Source organism: Leucopleurus acutus, assembly GCF_964270905.1.
Source record: "Leucopleurus acutus genome assembly, chromosome: 19".
NCBI lineage: Eukaryota > Metazoa > Chordata > Mammalia > Artiodactyla > Delphinidae > Leucopleurus > Leucopleurus acutus.
In genome coordinates, this window is record NC_139161.1 from 53,616,790 (window position 1) to 53,636,771 (window position 19,982).

Sequence of the window (19,982 nt, forward strand, 5' to 3'; positions counted from 1 at the left end):
AGTAATAACATAGAAGGTCATCTTGCTGACCCTAGGCCTGCCCTGCCTCAGCTGTCCCTCCTAAATTCTGGTGACGCACCCCGACCAGCAGCCTTATCCTGAGGTAGCCTGGGTTCCCTGGTGATCACGTGATCCTGGACATCTTGCTTTTTAAATTCAGGGATATATATATATATGCAGACATGTACCGTGTGTGTTAATTTCGTAAGTGGCTTGGGTTCAGGGAGGAAATTTGAGCCCTCTTTCATCTGTAAATATTAGAAAAGTTTGAATCAGTAGGTACAATTATTAGTGCAAACAATGTACCCTTCACTTTCCAAGATTTCACGAATCATTAACTGTTTTGTTTAAGAAACACTAAGAGAAACACCCACCAACAACAAGGATGGCAGGTTTAAATGAATTTTTTGCTTTGAGAATGTAAGAAGAGGCTTGAATGAGCCGGATGCCCCGGGGCAGAAATTCTCAAGATTTGTTGCACCTTAAGCAGCTGTGCCTGGGCTCCTCTTTGGACCAATTAAATCCAGGGAAAGGGCTGATTCTGATATGCTGCCAGGACCGAGGATTACAGCTCTTCTGTGTTGCCAACCTGGGAACCGCTGGCCCCATGCAGCTATTTAAAGTGAAATTAATTCAAATTAAATAAAATTGAAAATTCTGTTGCACGGGCCACATTATAAGTATTCAACAGCCATACGTGGCTAGTTGGTTGCCATACTGGACACTGCAGATGATAGACTATTTCCTTCATTCCAGAAAGTTCAGTTTCACAGCGCTGCCCTAAGGAGTTGCCTAGTTCAGCTTTTGTGGCTGGGGGCAGAGTGGGCAGGTCACCCTTGTGTACAATGGAGGTGGTTTTCTGAGGTCCTCGGCAGGCTGATGGCCACAGTGGGAGTGCGAGTATTTGGGAGTTGGACCCGTTACGGTTCCTGTTTTTCTGCCGGGCTGTCACTCTATAGGGTCGAGAAACTTCTGGAAGTGTGTCCTGGGAAAGTCACGTGGGAGACACCCAGGGGCCCAGGGCGACTGGGCTGAACGCCGGGCCATCCTCACTGGGGTGCTGCACGTCTCCCACAGGTGGTGAGCAGGTTGGGGAATTGTGTGGGGCCCCAAGTGCTCAGAGAACGGAGGATCCCGCAACTGCCCCTGAAGCCTTTATTCCCCGCGGGGTGACCCTTTTGGCCCCCTGCAGTTAACCCTCCTCTGGGACGTTGAGTTTCTCCTTCACCCCACAGGCCACCACGGCAAAAAAAACCTCAGGGAAGAAGGTGCGGAGGTACACGGCGGCCTTGGGGATGGGGTTGGCCAGGAAGACCTCTTGCTTCTTGCGTCTCACCGTGCGCATCACCTCCTCCGCCACGTCCACGGGGTGCACACCGTAGGTCAGTCTCCTGAAAAAGACTGAAAAGCCCCCAGGAGGGGCAGGGCTTATAGTCTCGGGAGGAGGGGTGTGGTCAGAGCCCCGCCCCCTGCCCCCCCCCCCCCCGGGGTGGGGACGGGTGTGCGCTTCTGGAGTCCCAGTCTCGGGACCAACTCTGCCGTATGCTAGCCGTGCGCCCTGGGGAGGCACTTTACCCGCTGCGCCTCAGCTTCCACATCTGTAACGTAGGCGCAGTCTCCTGCCCCGTTAACGTCCCAGGATGGTTATGAGCCGTCGGAGGGGATGAGGAAGAGCTTAGAAGATAGGAAGCTGCCGGATGTATGAAGGGGCTGTTGTTTACAGTTGTTGCGAAGCTGTGTTTGTCCAGAGCCTCCTGGAACCTCTTGCCCACGTCTTTTTTTTTTTTTTTTTTTTTTTTTTTTGCGGTACGCGGGCCTCTCACTGTTGTGGCCTCTCCCGTTGCAGAGCACAGGCTCCGGACGCGCAGGCTCAGCGGCCATGGCTCACGGGCCCAGCCGCTCCGCGGCATGTGGGATCTTCCCGGACCGGGGCACGAACCCGTGTCCCCTGCATCGGCAGGCAGACTCTCACCCACTGCGCCACCAGGGAAGCCCTTGCCCACGTCTTGATTCATCTTGATTCCCTAATGTAGATAGAGCCTCGGGCAGGGGGTCGCTGCTCTGTGTAGAGCATTCTAGAATACTGATCATAGGTGCATTTACAGACCACTCAGGATGTGCTGGTTGCTGTTCCAGCCCCTCTGTGAGCTGGGACTTTCAGTCTTCCCTATGAGTCTACAAGTTAGGTATTACCATTAGCCCTCATTTTCCAAAGGGGAAACAGAGGCAGAGAGATGGAGTTGCTTAATATGTGACTGAGGCGAACTTCACATGCAGGCAGTTAGGGCCAGACTCTGAGTTTCTCTGTGCTGCCTTCTAGAGCAAGGGGAACAGGAAGTTCTCGAAGACCAAATCCTGGCTATTCCACATGGGAAACTGAGGCCCAGAGGCGGGCAGTCCCAGTGGCCAAGGTCACAGAGCCTGTGACTGACGGAGCCCAACCTGGCTTCGGTCTGCTGATTGCAGGTTAGGATTCCATCTACCTGGTGCCTCAGGACCTAAGTTTTGGGGTCCTTCCCCACTGTTAGCTGGGTGCAGGGGCCTCACCGTCCCCAGTCTCATGCTTCGGGAACACCCCCCTGGACCCCCCCCTCCTCCAGAGCCCTCCGCGGCCCCTGTCCCTCTGGCTTCGCTCTGAAAGCTCACATTTCCAGATGGAGTCCTCCCAGTTTCCTTGACCTGGATGAACGCGGTAGGAGCGGATGAAAGAGGGGCTCACGGTGCTGACGATGACGTCGTATTCCTCCACCTCGGCCCGCAGGCAGTCGAAGAAGCCGAGCGCTGCGTGCTTGGCGGCGGCGTCTGGAAGAGAAACCATCCGGGGGTGGGCGTGGGTCCCGCTGTGCTTCCCAGGAGGGGCCTTGGGGACACACATCTCTGCAAGCTCCGTTGGGAGAGGCCTCAAGTCACCTGCCCCTCACTTCATAGATGAGAACAGAGAGCCCTTGTGAAGCAGTGGACAGATGCAGAGATGAGATGGAATCCAACTTAGCCACTTGCCTGCTGTGTGACTTTGGGCAAGTGACTCATTTTTACCTAAAGAGGCTCAGTTTTCTTATCTTTAAAATGGGCATAATACACAGGGAACTATATTCAATATCCTGTGATAAACCATAATGGAAAAGAATATGAAAAAGAGGTTGTATATGTGTAACTGAGTCACTTTTCGGTACAGCAGAAACTAACACAACGTTGTAAATCAACTATACTTCAGTAAAATTAAAAATCGATAAAATGGGCTAAATAAATAAATAAAGTGGGGATAATATCACCCTATCCAAGTGAGAAAATGTATATAAAACATTTCAGCCGGGAAGGCTGATTCCCTGAGAGAGTGATTTCTCCAGGGTCCTGAGGCCATCAGGGTTAAGAATGCAGGAGCTAGGACTTCCCTGGTGGCGCAGTGGTTAAGAATCCGCCTGCCAATTCAGGGGACATGGGTTTGAGCCCTGGTCCGGGAAGATCCCACGTGCCTCGGAACAACTAAGCCCATGCGCCACAACTACTGAGCCTGTGCTCTAGAGCCCAGGAGCCACAACTACTGAAGCCCGCGCAGTGAGAAGCCCATGCATCACAACCAGGAGTAGCCCCCACTCTCCGCAACTAGAGAAAGCCCATGTGCAGCAATGAAGACCCAACGCAACCAAAAATAAATCAATAAATTTAAAAAAAAGAAAAGAAATGTTCCAAGGAAAGCAGTGCATTGGGTTCCCTGTTAGTTGGAGGCCAAAGGGCCACTTGTGTTGCCCCCACCACATTGTATCATGTCACTGCTGTCTGTGTCCCCAGCACCTGGTTCCAGGCATTCAATTGCTATTTGTTGAATGAATGAAGGCAGCGAGCAAGTGGAAAGTAATCCACCTGCTGAAAATGACATGTATGTTTGTGAGTAGGAGGAATAGTGGTGAGGTTCTAGATGGGCTGGGGCAGAGACGGAATGAGGTACGTGGCAAAGACTGCCCTGTGCGGACCCAGCTCTATTCTCCCCATCCTGGGCCCACAGGTGGACTACAATTCCCAGCATCCCTTGCAGTGAGGGGGTAAGCATGTGACTGGCTTCTCTACAACAGGATGTGAGCAGCGCTGTATGGGCACGACGCCCTCTTCTTGCCAGCAGGAACCCACGTGGGGTGGGAACTAGCTTTGACCACGTGGAAAATGATGGCAGAGCTGTGACTTGGCACGACTCTGCGCCCCCGAGTGACCGCGTGAGGAACAGTGACGCCCGCTGAGCTGGGCCATCCCATTTAGACAGTTATACGGAGGAGGAATAAGGGTCTTTGCGGCACCGTCAGCTTAGCCTAACTAATGCAAACGAGAAAAGGAAAGTAAAACACTATCAGGGGGATATGATGGGCTGAATTGTATCCCACCCCCAAATTCATACGTTGAAGTCCTAACCCCAGTATCTCACATTGTGGCTGTACTTTGAGATAAGGGCCTTTAAAAGGTAATTAAGTTAAAATGAGGCTGTTAGGGTGGTGCCCTAATCCAGTCGGACTGGTGTCCTTATAAGAAGAGCAGGAGACGGCAGGGGTGCCCACACACAAAGACCATGAGAGGACCCGGGGAGCAGGCCATCAGCAAGCCATGGAGAGAGGCCTCGGGAAACATCCAGCCTGCCCACACTTTGATCTTGGACTTCCAGCCTGCAGAGCTGTGAGGAAATACATTTCTGTCGTTTAAGCCACCTGGTCTTTTCTTTTTCTTTTAATATTTATTTATTTATTTGGTTGCACCAGGTCTTAGTTGTGGCAGGTGGGCTCCTTAGTTGCGGCTCGCCGACTCCTTAGTTGTGGCCTGTGAACCCTTAGTTGTGTCATGCATGTGGGATCTAGTTCCCTGACCAGGGATTGAACCCAGGCCCCCTGCATTGGGAGCGGGGAGTCTTAACCATGGTGTCGCCAGGGAAGTCCCTGGGGTATTTTGTTGTGGTGGCCCCAGAAGACTACATCAGGCCACCCCACCCACCCTTTCTTCATTCCTCTCTCCCTCTCACCTTTCTACCCACCAGACACTTACTTACCCAGCTCCGGTTTCGTGCATGGTACTTTGGGCCATAAGGAAACGTATGAGACACGTTCCCCCACCCTCCCACATCCTACCTCACGGGAGGTGGGAATGTCTCCAGAATTTTCCCAGTTGGGTCCCAGGAACATACACCGAGAAGTCCCTCTCCTCCTTGGACTTTTTAGAGGAGTCTCACCTTTGGAATTCTCTCTCGCGCCTCCCCTGGAATTGTGTCCCTTTCCTTTTCTCCTTCCTCCTTCCTCAGAACCTCTCCATCCCTCTCCCCTTTAGGAATGTGCACCCCTCCTTTCTTTCCCAGTTGTAATCGTTCCTGTCTCTCCAGGGGCATCTTTACAGAGAAGGGGGCATCTGAGCTGGGGCTGTGCACCCATGTCAGGAGCGTGACCTTGATCTGGCATTGATTGTGTCCAGCCAGGACGTGTCCTGACCGCCTGTGAGACATGAGCTTCTGGGGGCTGAGGGGAGGGCTTATCTTTATCTCCCATAGTCACTTGTGTGCTGTAGATGGTCAAAAATAGGAGCTGAAGGGATGAAAGAAAAGCCAACAGATGCTTTTATCTCTGGACCCTCTTCCCCAGTGTAACCCCATGCCTAGTCCTAGACACACATCTCTTGTCTTATAAGACACATAACAGGGCTTCCCTGGTGGCGCAGTGGTTGGGAGTCCGCCTGCAGATGCAGGGGACTCGGGTTCGTGCCCTGGTCCGGGAAGATCCCACATGCCGCGGAGCGGCTGGACCCGTGAGCCATGGCCGCTGAGCCTGCGCGTCCGGCGCCTGTGCTCCGCGGCGGGAGGGGCCCGTGTACCGCAAAAAAAAAAAAAAAAAAAAAAAAAAAAGACACATAACATAGGACGAAACATGTTTGTCTTAGCAACTTACAGGCTGTACGGAATGGGATTCCAAGCTTCCCTTGAATGTTATTCACTAACACGATTTGTCCGGTCCTCCGGGAAATCATGTTGGGGAGCAGTGCTGGAAAGCACAGGACAAAGAATCACGGTTACAAATCTGAGACTGGGTCAGGCAGCATCAGGCAGAGCCCTTCCCCTCATCACGGGGGGCTCCTCTACCTCCCTGACAGTTAGATTACAGTGGGACACAGATGGAATGGGCCCTGGTTACCACTCATCCAGTGTTTCCTAAGAGTGGGCTGGGCTCGACTGGGGAGTTGCTGGGTTATTTTATTTTATTTTATCTTATTATTTAATTTTTTTGGCCTCGCTGCATGTGGCATGCAGGATCTTAGTTCCCTGACCAGAGATCGAACCCAGGCCCCCTGCAGTGGAAGTGCAGAGTCCTAACCACTGGACCCCCAGGGGAGTCCCTGGGTGATTTGAAATGACCCATCCCTGTGCATGGAGTGACACTGATTTCAGTAGTGAGAAAGGTAATCCCTTTTCAACTGTCCTATTGCTTCCGGTAGGAAAGTTGGTTCCAATGGGTCTTTAATACTACTCTTGCATGTGCTAATCTTTTTTTAAAAAAGAAAGGAAAGACCTCAGCCCTTTGTCTTGGGAGAACTTACTGCTCTGTTCTGATTTCAGGTTTTCTTGTATTGATGGAGAGGGAAAGGGGTTTTTAATTTATGGTAAAGATTTTCTCCTGAATTGAATTAACTTATAAATGAGGAAATTTAGAAAAAGATATGGAGTAAAAATAGCACAGATTGAATAGGGAGATGGCAGAACATATCAGAAGACTTAAGTTTGCATTCCTCACCGTGGTGCCAGGGACCCTGAGCTCCCAGAGGTTGAGTGAAGGACACGCCTTGGCTGGCCTGCTTGGTGTGTCCACAGCGACTGGGCTGGAGGAAACTGTAACCTCTGGGGCATCATCTTAGAAGCTCCGGGGAGTCATCTTTCTGCTCCCAGTACTTCTTTCCCTTCAGCTGTCACAGCTCTCAGAATCCCATCATCATGGAGACTCTGGCCGTAGAGAAGGCAGCTCTAAGATCATGCTTTCTCAGCCTTTGCCAAACACACTACTCCCTACATGTAGACGTTCTCCATGCTTATGTTCTCCCTTTTGTGCTTCTGCTTGGATAAACTTTATTTGGGGTGGGAGGAGGGCTTCAACTCTTAGATCTATTCCATGTCATCTCTAGCAACACCCCTAACCCCAGCTTCAGATCTGCATTTGAACTTGACCCTTAGAAATCTCCACACAGGAACCACCATTTTACCTTTAAAAGGGAGACATCCTCCTGCCTTCCTGTTTCTGCAAAGGGATTGACAGTATTCTGGGTCTCTTGCAGATAAACTCCTTTTCAACCTTGGACCAACTGTCATGATTAGGAGCAGATCAACCACAAGGTCGATACAGTAAAAGATCTGCAGGGGGGCTTCCCGGGGGGCTTCCCTGGTGGCACAGTGGTTGGGAGTCCGCCTGCCGATGCAGGGGACACGGGTTCGTGTCCCGGTCCGGGAAGATCCCACATGCCGCGGAGCGGCTGGGCCCGTGAGCCATGGCCACTGAGCCTGCGCGTCCAGAGCCTGTGCTCCGCAACGGGAGAGGCCACAACAGTGAGAGGCCCGCATACCGCAAAAAAAAAAAAAAGATCTGCAGGGGATGAAGACAATGGTCCAGAGATGTGGGATGGGATTGGAGGGGAGCCATGGATATGAGTAAGAAAGGAGGAGCAAAGGGCAGGGCTTGGGGAGGGGGCTTGATGGAGAGGAAGGTTGGAATATACCAGTCAGAGACTTTCACAACCCCTTTTCTTTCGTCAACATTTACAGTCAGATGCTGAAAGCTTTCACCAAATAAGCAGGGATTTTTCTGAAAGAGGGGCTGGAGGCTCCGTCCAGAGTTGGGTGACTGTCTGGAAATATAACAGAGCCCCCCTCTCTAGCAGCCAGTGGGAAAGTCAAACTCACGAGACCTTTGGTCAGTGTGATGGGTCCAAAGTAATTGGCATCCATGATCTTTTTGTCGAGTTCCAGAGAAATCTTATGGGCAGGCCCCTTCACCTTCATGCTGGCGTTGTTGATGAGGATGTCCACGCAGCCATAGCAATCCAGGACCTCTTTGGCTACATCCTGGACACAGCTGATGTCCGAGAGATCCAAGAGGACCAGCTTTGGCGTGAATGTCTGCTGGACCAATGAGAGAGTGAAGACACATGTGGGTACATCCCCGCAGACCTTGGGACCCTTCAATCTGAGAGCCACCCATTTTGAAACTCAGAACTCATGGAATGACTGCAAACAAATGATGAGGAAGAAGCAGAGATGACTCTGGGAGGAAGGAAATTGATGGAGAAAATGCATCCTTGGGGACCAGAGCAACAACAACATTCCCAGCACGCAAACATGCAGTCATAAGTCTGAACTTCTGGTCAAGGGGCCGGACCTGAGAAATCCAAGTGGAGGCCATGCATTGATTCTGCTGGTGATGTCATTTCTTATAACACTTCTGAGCTCCTTTTTGGAAATCGCTTTCAAACTGGCTTCCAAGCCCCAAGAGAATCTGCCCAGTACTTTGTAGCCACGTTTAAGTTTTGGCCAAAATCATACAGTCAACACAATTTTTTTGGAACACCATCTATGTGCCAGGCATTTGTGTTCAGCCCTAAACATTTGATATCGTCAGGATTCTCATGGGTTAGAAGGCATACAGATGGAAAAATTGATTTTACCATATGGTGAATGCAATCCCGGTGTTTGACAAACACTAGCCCTGAGATATGGCCTTAAAAAAAGGTTCCCTGGTCAAATTTGCTTAGGAAATGCAGACTATCATATGTTCTTCTTGGAGATAACACAATGCACATTTGCATAGCAAAGGCCCTGAAAAGTCCTGCAGTAAAGAAATTAGTCAGACAAGCTTGGCCTAACTCAGTATTTGCCACACAGTTGACTTCAGAACCTCATTTTTACTGCTTAATAACCAATACCTAATAAGATCCCAAGAAACATACCTTGGAGTACGTTGTGTTACCCTGGTCGCTCCATCTCCTCAAATACCAGAGTTAGTTCTGAATGATTTTTGGCTATTTCCAAAATCAAATTCAACATCAAGGGAAAAGACCAAAAAAAAAAAAAAAATCCTGAATAGAACTCTCTGAAGGCAATGTCTTTTTCTTTTTTCCAAATAAATTCATTCATTTATTTATTTTTGGCTGCGTTGGGTCTTCGTTGCTGCGCACAGGCTTTCTCTAGTTGCGGCGAGCGGGGGCTACTCTTCGTTGTGGTGCGCGGGCTTCTCATTGCCTTGGCTTCTCTTGTTGAGGAGCACCGGCTCTAGGCGTGCGGGCTTCAGTAGTTGTGGCACGCGGGCTCAGTAGTTGTGGCACACGGGCTTTGTTGCTCCGCGCATGTGGGATCTTCCCGGACCAGGGCTCGAACCCGTGTCCCCTGCATCGGCAGGCAGATTCTTAACCACTGCTCCACCAGGGAAGCCCCTGAAAGCAATTTCTTAAACAATGCTCCAGAAATGCTTTGAAAACCCCAGCTGCATTGAAATGTGTTCACCTCCTGTGTAACTTCATGGAAGGGGACTTCACATCCCTGATTTCTTTGAAGGAAAAAAAAATTTTTTTTTTTTGGCTTGCGGGATCTTAGTTCCCTGACCAGGGATTGAACCTGGGCCATGGCAGTGAAAGCGCCAAGTCCTAACCACTGGACTGCCAGGGAACTCCCTCTTTGAAGGAAATATTATTTGAAGTATTATTTAAAAAATGAGCCATGAGTGTTTATAAACAGAGCCCATATCTGTGACATACCATATTTTCTGGATCCTCTTTGAGTCTGACTTAAATAGAATGGGTGGGGGGGGGGTGCTCAGAGGCTAGAGGTACGATGAGGGGTCAAAATGAGCCAACCCCCAAGTTGGCAGACTTACCTGTGTCAAGATTACGTTTCCCCAGGACTTCCCTGGTGGCGCAGTGGTTAAGAATCCGCCTGCCAATGCAGGGGACATGGGTTCAATCCCCGATCCAGGAAGATCCCACATGCCTCGGAGCAACTAAGCCCCTGCGCCACAACTACTGAGCCTGCGCTCTAGAGCCCACGTGCCACAACTACTGAAGTCTGCACGCCTAGAGCCCGGCTCCGCAACAAGAGAAACCACCGCAATGAGAAGCCCGTGCACGGCAATGAAGAGTAGCCCCCGCTCGCCGCAACTAGAGAAAGCCCGAGCAGAAACGAAGACCCAATGCAGCCAAAAATAAATTAAATTAAATTTTAAAAAATACATTAAAAAAATTACATTTCTCCAAAGCAAAATTTCACCCAAATTTCACCGAAAGAGCTGCCCTGTAACAAGCAACGACGGCTAAGGGTGTCCAGGGGTTGCCCATGCCGGCTGCCAGAAGGCCTTACCTTGCTGGGGTCAGCCACACTGATCAGGGCATCGTGTAGACTCTGAAGCCTCTCCCAGTTCTTTCCGCACAGCACCAGCCTGGCCCCGCTGGTATGGAACACCCGAGCACACTCTGAGGGGAAGAAGGAAGGAGGACAGGACACACTGTGGGTGAAACCACTGATGGGGAGCCCCTCCTTCTCACAAATTCAAGGATTCAAAGAATTCAAAAGCCTTAGAGCCATGAGTTCCTTTAGAGCTCATTGCATTCAGCTTCCTCTGGAATTTCTTCTTGTTTCCAGCCTCGGCACGGTTGCCTCCTGTGAAGGCCATCTCACAGGGGTGTGAAATAGCCCCTCCTCCGTTGGGTAGTTCTGATTATTAGGACATTCTTTCTTAAGCTGGACAGAAAGATGACTCCATCAAACAAGACCCCCAGAAGCACAGCTCTATATATATCTCAATCTGAAGGTATTGGAGACAGCTGCCATGTTCTTTCAGACCAAATGTCACTAGTTTCCTCCACATTTTCTCTGTGGGTCGATACTCCAGCCAGGGTTCTTTTTATTAAGAAAGGAAACCTGCCTGCTGTCTAGTAAGTTTTACTCTGGATGAATTTCTGACTCACCCAATGTCCCAGTGTTCTGGTTTTTTTTTTGGCCATACCACGCGTCATGCAAGATCTTAGTTCCCTAACCAGGGATTGAACCTGTGCTCCCTACAGTGGAAGTGTGGAGTCTTAACCACTGGCCTGCCAGGGAAGTCCCTCACCCAATGTTCTTAACTGGGAAGTAGTTGGTAGATACAATTATTCTTATGTGGCAATAACAGTGATATTTAAGAACAATAAAAGCTAACAGATTTTGACAGTTTACTTGCTTGGGTAGCTATTGAAAGGGATTCACATAGATTAGCTCATTTAATTCACAGTCATCCCATGTGGCAGTTTCTTAGGTTGGGTTCCCTAAAAGCAGAATCTAAGACAGATTCAGGCGGCCAGGATTAATTCAGGGAGAGTGTTCTTCAGAGAAAATCTGTCGGGGAGTAAGGGCATGGGGTAGGGGAAGGGGAAGGATAGAATCTAGCTTTGGCTGGACCCAAGGAAGGCTCTGGACTGTAAACCCAGCTGCAAGACTGTCCCACCTGGAGGCAAGGGGACTGTCTTTTGTACACGTGTGTCAACCAGTCACTATGGTGGGCTGCCTCCCTCCGGGGGTGGGTACAAAGGGTGTCCACTGGCAGAGGGCAAGTCTATGAGCCATGGCCACCAACACTCATAGGACCTGGGGATGGGTGAACTGGCCAGGTACAGGAACCTAGGAGGGGCACCAACAACACCTACTACAGGGGAGTAGCTATTACTGTCCCATTCTTACACCAAGCACTGGTGACCCGGGCTGCCTGGGGATGCCAAAGGGTAGTTGGGCAGTACTGGGTGCCCACTAGGGGCTGGAAATCCTGTGTGCCATGGCTCTAAATGATCTTATGTTTGTGTGATTTTCTCCTGCAAGTCTCAACAGCTGGAGCAGGTGGAGAGAGGGGGGCCAGCTGGACAGGACAGTTGGCAGGGGGTTGAGAAGTGGGCATTGTGGGCAGGGGAATTGTGGTATTGGAGAGGGAGCAATTGATGGGCTGGACCATTCAGTCTAAGCCAGATGAGAGCAGAAGTGAAGGCAGGAGGGGCTGATGGAGAAGGAAAGGAGGAGGCTCTAGGGAGGGGAGGTCTCAGTGAGGTCTAGAAACAGATGTGGTCGGGGGAAGCTGTGGTCAGTTCTGCTGACAGAGGGAAACTTGAATCAAGAAATAACTGTGTGGGGCTTCCCTGGTGGCGCAGTGGTTAAGAATCCGCCTGCCAATGCAGGGGACGTGGGTTCAAGCCCTGGTCCGGGAAGATCCCACATGCCGCAGAGCAACTAAGCCCATGCGCCACAACTACTGAGCCTGCGCTCTAGAACCTGCGAGCCACAACTACTGAAGCCCACGCGCCTAGAGCCTGTGCTCTGCAACAAGAGAAGCCACCACGATGAGAAGCCCACGTGCCGCAATGAAGAGTAGCCCCCGCTCGCCACAACTAGAAGAAGCCCGCGCGCATCAATGAAGACCCAACGCAGCCAAAAGTAAAAAAATAAATAAATTTATATAAAGAAAATAGAGCCGAATATTCGTAAGAATTTAGCATATGGTAAAGTTAGCATGTTGAATCAGCGGGAAAAGAACATATTATTTAAAAGAGGTTTTTGGCCCACTGGATAACTATTTGAGAGGGAAAAAATCTAAGTACAATATACCAAATGTATTAAATAACTAAACGTAAAAATAGAACCATAAAAGACCTAGAAGAAAATAGAGATATATTGCTTTGGGGAAAGATCTTTTAAGCACAGCACTGAAGGAAGAAATAATACAAATTATTTACAGGTTTTTATCCTTAAAAAAAAAATTCCTTCCTTACAGAAGAAAACATAAATAAAAATTAAGAGGGAGATAAATTGAGGAAACCTATTTACAATACATATGTTGGAAAAGGGGTTAATTTATTTAATCCACAAAGAACTCTTGTAAATCAATAAAGGCCCTAATAAAGAAATTGGCTAGTGAGATGTGTAAGCAATTCATAAAAACACAAAGAGCTAATACACAGAAGATAGAAGTTCAATGCCAATAATAAAGAAATGCAAATTAAAAGATGACAATCAAAACAAAATTGGTAATAATCACATATTCACTGCTGGTTGTAGTGTATATTGCTACAGTCTTTTGGAAGAAAAATTAAAAGAATCCTTAAAAGTAAGCATGGCCCAGTTATTTTATTTATGGGCATTTATTCTAAGGAGATAATTAAGAATGCATGGAATAGTTAAAATATTATTTATCTCAATATCATAATAATAAAGAGTTGGAGATGTTGGTTAGGTAGATGATGGTGTATCTATATATCAGTTATTTCAAAGGCTTTAAAACTGATGTTGCAGAAGTGGGTCTACCAACATGGAAATCTCACAATATAGTAAGTTTTTTTAAAAAGATTCAAACAGTGTGTCTAACACAGTGCCATAACACTTGACTCTGTGTGTTATTGGTTGTTAAATTGCACCTATGATTATGTAACAAGGTTTAAAATTGGGATTTCCAAGATCAGATATAAAATTCCAAAGTGACAGTCCAAGATGCAGATTTTCAAAGAAAATTACTGAAACCCTGTTTCATGAATACCCTTTACTCCTAATAGGATGCAAACGGATAAGGCAGAGGAGAGAGGGGACTTGGAAAGAGGGCGTTTGTGGAGAGAACACCGTTAGGTGAGTTTTTGCCCCTTATCTCCATCCTAAAGAGAAGACAGTGACCATTTGAACACCCACTGTGAGTTCCCTGCAGCCGGGAGCCCGGAGTGATGTCTGAGTTGCACCTGGGGAATCTCATGGGCGTCACCAACTATCCCAGAGCAGAGGGAGGAGAGCTGGGGCTGCCCCAGAGGTTGGTCTCTTTACTGAAGGACCCTCCCATCCACCACAACCACTTGGACCAGAGGTGAATCATGAGCTGGCTGGGAGCTCTTGAATTCTGCCCAAGAAGACCTCTGAGAAGGGCAGTGGGACTCTAACACAGGGCGTATGTGCACAGACTGCCCCAAACCAGGGGTGGCACGGGAACTGAGCAAGGGGAGTGCACCTGCCCCGCAGCAAGTGCAGGTGAATATCCCAGGGGGCGCCTCTGAAGGACCCACAGTAGAACCCACGAGAGAAAGAATCCACTCGGTTTTAAATGTGTGCCAGGCATGGAGCTCGAAGCCAGCTTCTAAGTGTGTCAGTCAGCTGAGAATTTTTCCTGTCTTCCTTCTCTCCTCTCCTTCCTGCCCCTCCACCCGCAGAGGGGTCAGAAAGAGCAGCAAACTGGCCGGCAACTCGCCCTAGCTGGGGGCAGGTATGGGAAGGGAGAAGGAAACTTGAACTTCAACGAAAACGGACATGTTTATCAATGTATTGGAATGGGCACTGCAGTTTCTGAATCAAAGCTATGTTTGGGAATTTATCGTGACCAAAGGGTTAGGTATAATCTAATAGTGATCAGAAAAGCTACGAGACTGTCTGATTTTTTTTCTTTTTAAATCAAGATGCAAAGGAAGACTTTCCCTTCTGCATGAGAGCCCGGGGTGGGCTGTCTCCCTGTACCTCTCCCCCCGATGTGTGCTTGCCCCCTGATGGTAATACATCTCAGCATCATAAAGTTGCTGGAAGGAAATAGGATGAAGAGTTCCTGAGTGGGTGGGGTTCTGGGTGTGTTTTCGGTTCTTTTTTCTTGAAAAATCCTCTTTAATATATGTGGCTCCTATAATGACACAATTCGCTAAAAGAAACTTCACCTGGGGGGGGAATGCCTAGCCTCCCCGCGTTTGGGCTGTAATTCTGAGTGGCGGCAGCAGCTGCGCCGGGTGTGGGCATTCGTGGAGGTCGTGTTTCACAAACCAGAGGGGCGTGGTTCAGTGAGCGGAGCGGAGTCACCCACCACCTCGCCGCTGGTGAGTGGTGAAGCCAGGAGGGACCCCAAGCGCTGACATTCCCGTTGGGTCCCTTGTTCCGCTGCTGACAAAGGAGTGGGTTGGGGCTCTACTGTCCCTGATGACGGGCACTCTTACAGGCTGGCCCCCGGGGGAGGGGGAGGGTCTGTGGCCAGGAGCCAGACCAAACCCATGGCCTTGACCTCCTTAGGAGAGGCAGCCATGGGTGTTTGCTACCATCACCCATTTCCCCCCCTTCTCTGCTGACACCTCACCTTTGCCAGGTGGACCCGGGAGGCTGGAGCCCAGTGGTGCATCACTGCGTTGGTGCAGCCCAAAGGCACGCTCCCAAATGGGTCCTTTCCGCCAAGGCCAGGCATTAGGTGTAATACCCAGGTGTTCTTATTTTATTCTTCATCAGCTCAGCACAACCTATATCTTGTATCAAGCACGTGGACGCCAGGCTTGTTCTTTTTCACTCAGCAAACATATTAATACGTGGAGCCCTTACTTCCATAGTTCCTCAAACCTAAGATGCCACCCGCCTGCAAGAGGCTTTCTGATTTCAGAGATATTAAAATGCACAAGGATGGCCCGTGACAATTGTAAGATGCCGTTGACTGAGAGACAATTAGCTCAATTTCAGAAACGTTTAAAGGGGAAAAACCGTGCATCTTAGAGGTGATGAAACATAGGCAGGGTCTGTGGTCTCTGAAACAGTTCAAGTACAGTGGTTAAGTATTTTGAGAGTCACTCTTGCTGCAGACACAATGAGTCCAAGGTGACCCCATCCCTGACTTGGCCGAATTGTGTGGGTTTGGGGTGAGGGTTAGAAGTCCTGATCTCTATCTGTCTGGTTTCCCTAGGAGACAGCTTGGAACTGGGTTCCTTGATGCTGTCCAGAGCTACCCGCTGAGTTCAGTCAGGTTCTGTGGGACTGGGCGTGTACTGTGGGCTGTGTGTAGCCTACATCATCCGCTTGGTGCCCCTCACTTTTTTCTTGCCTTGGACCTGAGAAACGGAGCACTTTGAACCCAGAATCGCTGCGGTCAGCAGCATGTCCTGGCTAAGTGTTTCTTTAAGGTCACCCATGCCCAGCTTCTCAAGCTACTTTTAAATACTCGGACTTCATGTTTTTTCTGCTTTGCATTTCCTTCTAGGGTGAGTCTGTAAGAGACAGTGACAAAGAGCAGTGACACAAGTCATGACAGAGACTAGACCATATTCCTCTGAAAACGCCATTGTGCTCCTGAGATACGTTTCCTGGGCCCCTGATTTGTACAGTGTTTGCTTATAATAGAATGAGACTTTTAAAAATAAATAAACAAGCCTACTAAACCAAATATACATCTCTCAGCAATAGACAGAAGCCCTGTCTAGTAAGACAGAAAGTCAGGACAGTTACAGAACAGCCTTCTCAACCAACAGGATCGAATCGACATTCGTAACTCACCTCATTCATGAGCAGCAGAATGCACATGCCTTTCACACACCCATGGATCAGTCACCAAGAGAGTCCGTGCCCTGGGCCGACTGAGAAATACCCAGATACGCCACTAACATAGTGTATTTCTGTGAGGAGCCGTGGGACCCAGAAACCAGCGCCTTAGGGACCGTCCAAAAGGGAGGAGCCATGGAGGTGCCAGGGAATGAAGGTGATGTAGGGGTCTCGGGCTGGCAGCTGTCCCGATGCTAGGTGGGCGTGTTCTGCTTGAAGAACTGTCTTCCCCAAAGACTGACTCTGCATGTCTCTGGGTGGGTGTCTTTGCTCCATTTCCCCAGGGCACCCACTACTCCCTGTTGTCTTGTGTCTGGTCTGACTGGCAAACGTGTGTGCCTGGTTTGTCCCCGTGGAAGATGGAATTTGTGTCCCCCTGTCCCTTGTGACTGTTGAGTCTAGTGATTCTGGATATCCTCCTTGGGAACTGCTTCTGGGACCCACATAGGGGCCACATAAGAACCTAGTTTTACTGCCTTACTGTTTCTTTTTTATCTCATGTGGTGAGCCCAGGTCGATCACCCACTGAAATGGAACCCATTCTTGAAGCATGCAGATGGGCTGCTGTTGGGGTGCCCAGGGGAAGGAGAATCCGAGAGAATTCCCAGATGGGAGGTTACAAATGTTCTCGTAATGGTAGCACCATGGGAGTGGGTGCCCAGCCCACCAGCGGGCCTCTTTGGAAGGGGCAGTGCTCATTTCAGGATGTAGAGGACTTAACAGGTACTGGTTGAGTGACCTAATGAGTGTTTGGCTGGTGGGTTCGACATTTGATTAAAAATAACAAAAACAACAGCAAAAATGATACCCAAACTATGTGACACATGGGGCTGCGCTACCATTGTCAGGGATGAGAGAGAATCTTAAAAACCTAAGGGCATTTACTATCTCTTATGTCACACATGCCGCCAGCAGAAGGGCCCTCTGAGACCATCTCATTCAGGAGTTGCAAACGTAAATGCCTTCAAGGCCAGGAGGTGATGTGGTTGAGAGAATCAGGCCGAGTGTGAGACAATAGGGATTAGTGGGGTGTGTGGCACACTGGTGTTTGCACGTTCTGCATAATTATCACCGTTGCTAACACTTGAGAGGTGCCCACTCTAGTTCCAGGCGCTGTTCTAAGTGCTCTCCATCTATTAATTCGTTTACTCATCACAACAGCATTATGGGGCAGAAAGTATTAGTATCCTTGCTTTCAGATGAGAAACCCAAGGCTGAGCAGTGCACCACCAGCTGGTAAGTGGGGGAGCCAAGACTCCAACCCCACCCCCAAGTTTGGCCTCATCACCAGTTCACTGCCCCAGCTGAGGGCTTTGCATTTCGAAGTTTCTAGAAACCCCCCTGGAGGCAAAACAAATCTGCAGACCGATTTTGGCCCTTAGACTGTGAGTTTGCAACCCCAGATACTCCAGTCCCCTCACTTCTCAGGCAAGAAAGCTGCAGCCTCCAAGAAAGAAGACACTTGCTGGTTAGTGACAGATGCTGGGAGAGAACACAGCCTCGATCCACCCCCGACCTGCCCAGCGGGCTCACCCACACGCCACCCTGTTGCCTCTCACCCTTCAGGGCAGGAGTGGGCACGAGAGGGGGCAAAGTCGCTTACCCTTGCCCAGTCCTGAGATGGCATCGGTGATGACCACCACCTTGTTCTGCACGGCTGACTTGGACCACAGGTTGGACACCTCCTGGTAGATGAAGAGGAGGCCACTGATTCCCAAGAGCACCAGGGGCAGCATGAAGACAGCTGGGACTCCCATCTTGTGCTGGGGGAAAATGGGAAGAAGGAATCCGCTCTGCAAAGGGACTCTGATCGGGACACGGGGCAGGGGGAGGCCTGAGGCTGCCGGCTGCACCCATGCCCCGAGCCCGGAGCCCGCTGTCCAGGGAGCCGGGCTCTGTGCAGACTCCCAGAGGGCTGCTTCCTAGAACGCCTGGCTGGCACACTAATCCCCAAATGGCCAATGAAGAGAAAATTACTCACGGGGTCTCCAGAAGCAGATGGAATCCGGCCTGCCCTCCCAAAGGTTAATTACAAATTTAATTAAAATGGGTCTGCATTTTTGGAAGGAAAGCCGTGTGTTAAGGCCACTTGCTTGGGCCCTAATGGCTATTTATAGCTCTCTGTGCACTGCAGGCTTTCGGGGTAAATATAGTGTCTCTTCTGATATTCAGGAACACATGCTGGCCGGGTCTGATTTCAGAGTTCATGCCAAGCCTTTTAAAGCTCTCCCGGGTGCCTCACTATTAGAGATTCCTCTGCAGTTCGGGGCTGGGCATTAGGGATTGGGACCTGGGATTTCAGCACGAACACCCTCGCCTTCTCTTCCTATAGCCCTCCCATCAGGTAGCTTCCATGTAGCTCAGACCGGTGTGGTAGTGAGCCGTCTGGCCTTCCCTTTCCGGTTGGGGGGTGAAAAGCACAGAAAATCTGTTAAACGGAATGGAGCCTGTTGCAGAATGAAACACTTGGAAGTGTGACATGGACTATGGGAAAGAGCAGTTTGGAGCTGTTCCTCTTTCGTCAAGTGCTTCCACGTTTCTGAGCCTTAGCTTCCTCATCTCTAAAATGGGCACAACGGTCTCATCTTGCAGGACTGTTGGGAGAAAAAATAATACACTGCATCTCAACAACAGACTCTGAGAAGATCACTCTCGTTATCTTTAGTGATTGAGAATACTAAGAATGTGTCCCAAATGTTAAATATTTTAATTACTTAAGGAAACTCAGTAGGATTAGAAATGGAGAGAGAGAGTAGCTACTATGGAAAACAGTATGGAGGTTCCTTAAAAAACTAAAAATAGAGCTGCCATGTGATCCAGCAATCCCACTCCTGGGTATATTTGTAGAAAAAAATGAAAACACTAGTTTGAAAAGATACAATGCACCCCAAAATTCATAGCAGCACTATTTACAATAGCCAAGACGTGGAAACAAACCAAGTTCCCATTAACAGGCGGCTGGCTTAAGAAGATGTGATATATATATAGAGAGAAATATTGCCATTTGCAGCAACATGGCTGGACCTAGAGATTATTATGCTTAGTGAAATAAGTCAAAGACCCATACCGTATGATACCGCTTATATGTGGAATTTAAAAATAATACAAATGAATGTATATACAATACAGATTTACAATCCTGGGAAACAAACTTGTGATTACCAAAGGAGGCAGGGAGGGACAAATTAGGAGTATGAGATTAACAGATACAAACTACCATACATAAAATAGAAAAGCAACGAGGATTTACTGCATAGCACAGGGAATTATGTTCGATATCTTGTAACAACCTATAATGAAATAGAATCTGCAAAAAAAAAACAAAACTCACAACTGAATCACTGTGCTGTATACCTGAAACTAATGCAATATTCTAAATCATCTATATTAAAAAAACAAGGGCTTCCCTGGTGGCGCAGTGGTTGAGAGTCCGACTGCCGCTGCAGGGGACACAGGTTCGAGCCCTGGTCTGGGAAGATCCCACATGCCGTGGAGCGGCTGGGCCCGTGAGCCACAACTACTGAGCCTGCGCGTCTGGAGCCTGTGCTCCGCAACAAGAGAGGCCGCGATAGTGAGAGGCACACGCCCCGCGATGAAGAGTGGCCCCCGCTTGCCACAACTAGAGAAAGTCCTCGCACAGAAACGAAGACCCAAC

At 49.3% G+C, this 19,982-nt stretch overlaps 1 protein-coding gene across 2 annotated transcripts; it reads right to left on the reverse strand.

Annotated features, from left to right (window-relative positions):
* Positions 1 to 1,192: 1,192 nt before the first annotated feature.
* DHRS7C (dehydrogenase/reductase 7C) lies at positions 1,193 to 18,084 on the reverse strand (the record flags this gene model as incomplete). 2 transcript variants are annotated; one of them, XM_082859869.1, is made up of 6 exons in its annotated part: positions 1,193 to 1,401; positions 2,647 to 2,802; positions 5,913 to 6,005; positions 7,915 to 8,125; positions 10,355 to 10,467; positions 17,931 to 18,084. In XM_082859869.1, the coding sequence occupies 6 exons, from the start codon at positions 18,082 to 18,084 to the stop codon at positions 1,193 to 1,195; spliced, it is 936 nt and encodes a 311-aa protein (XP_082715995.1). The 2 variants fall into 2 exon arrangements, with proteins under 2 accessions (XP_082715995.1, XP_082715994.1); XM_082859868.1 differs by having other exon boundaries at positions 7,915 to 8,128.
* Positions 18,085 to 19,982: the final 1,898 nt, after the last annotated feature.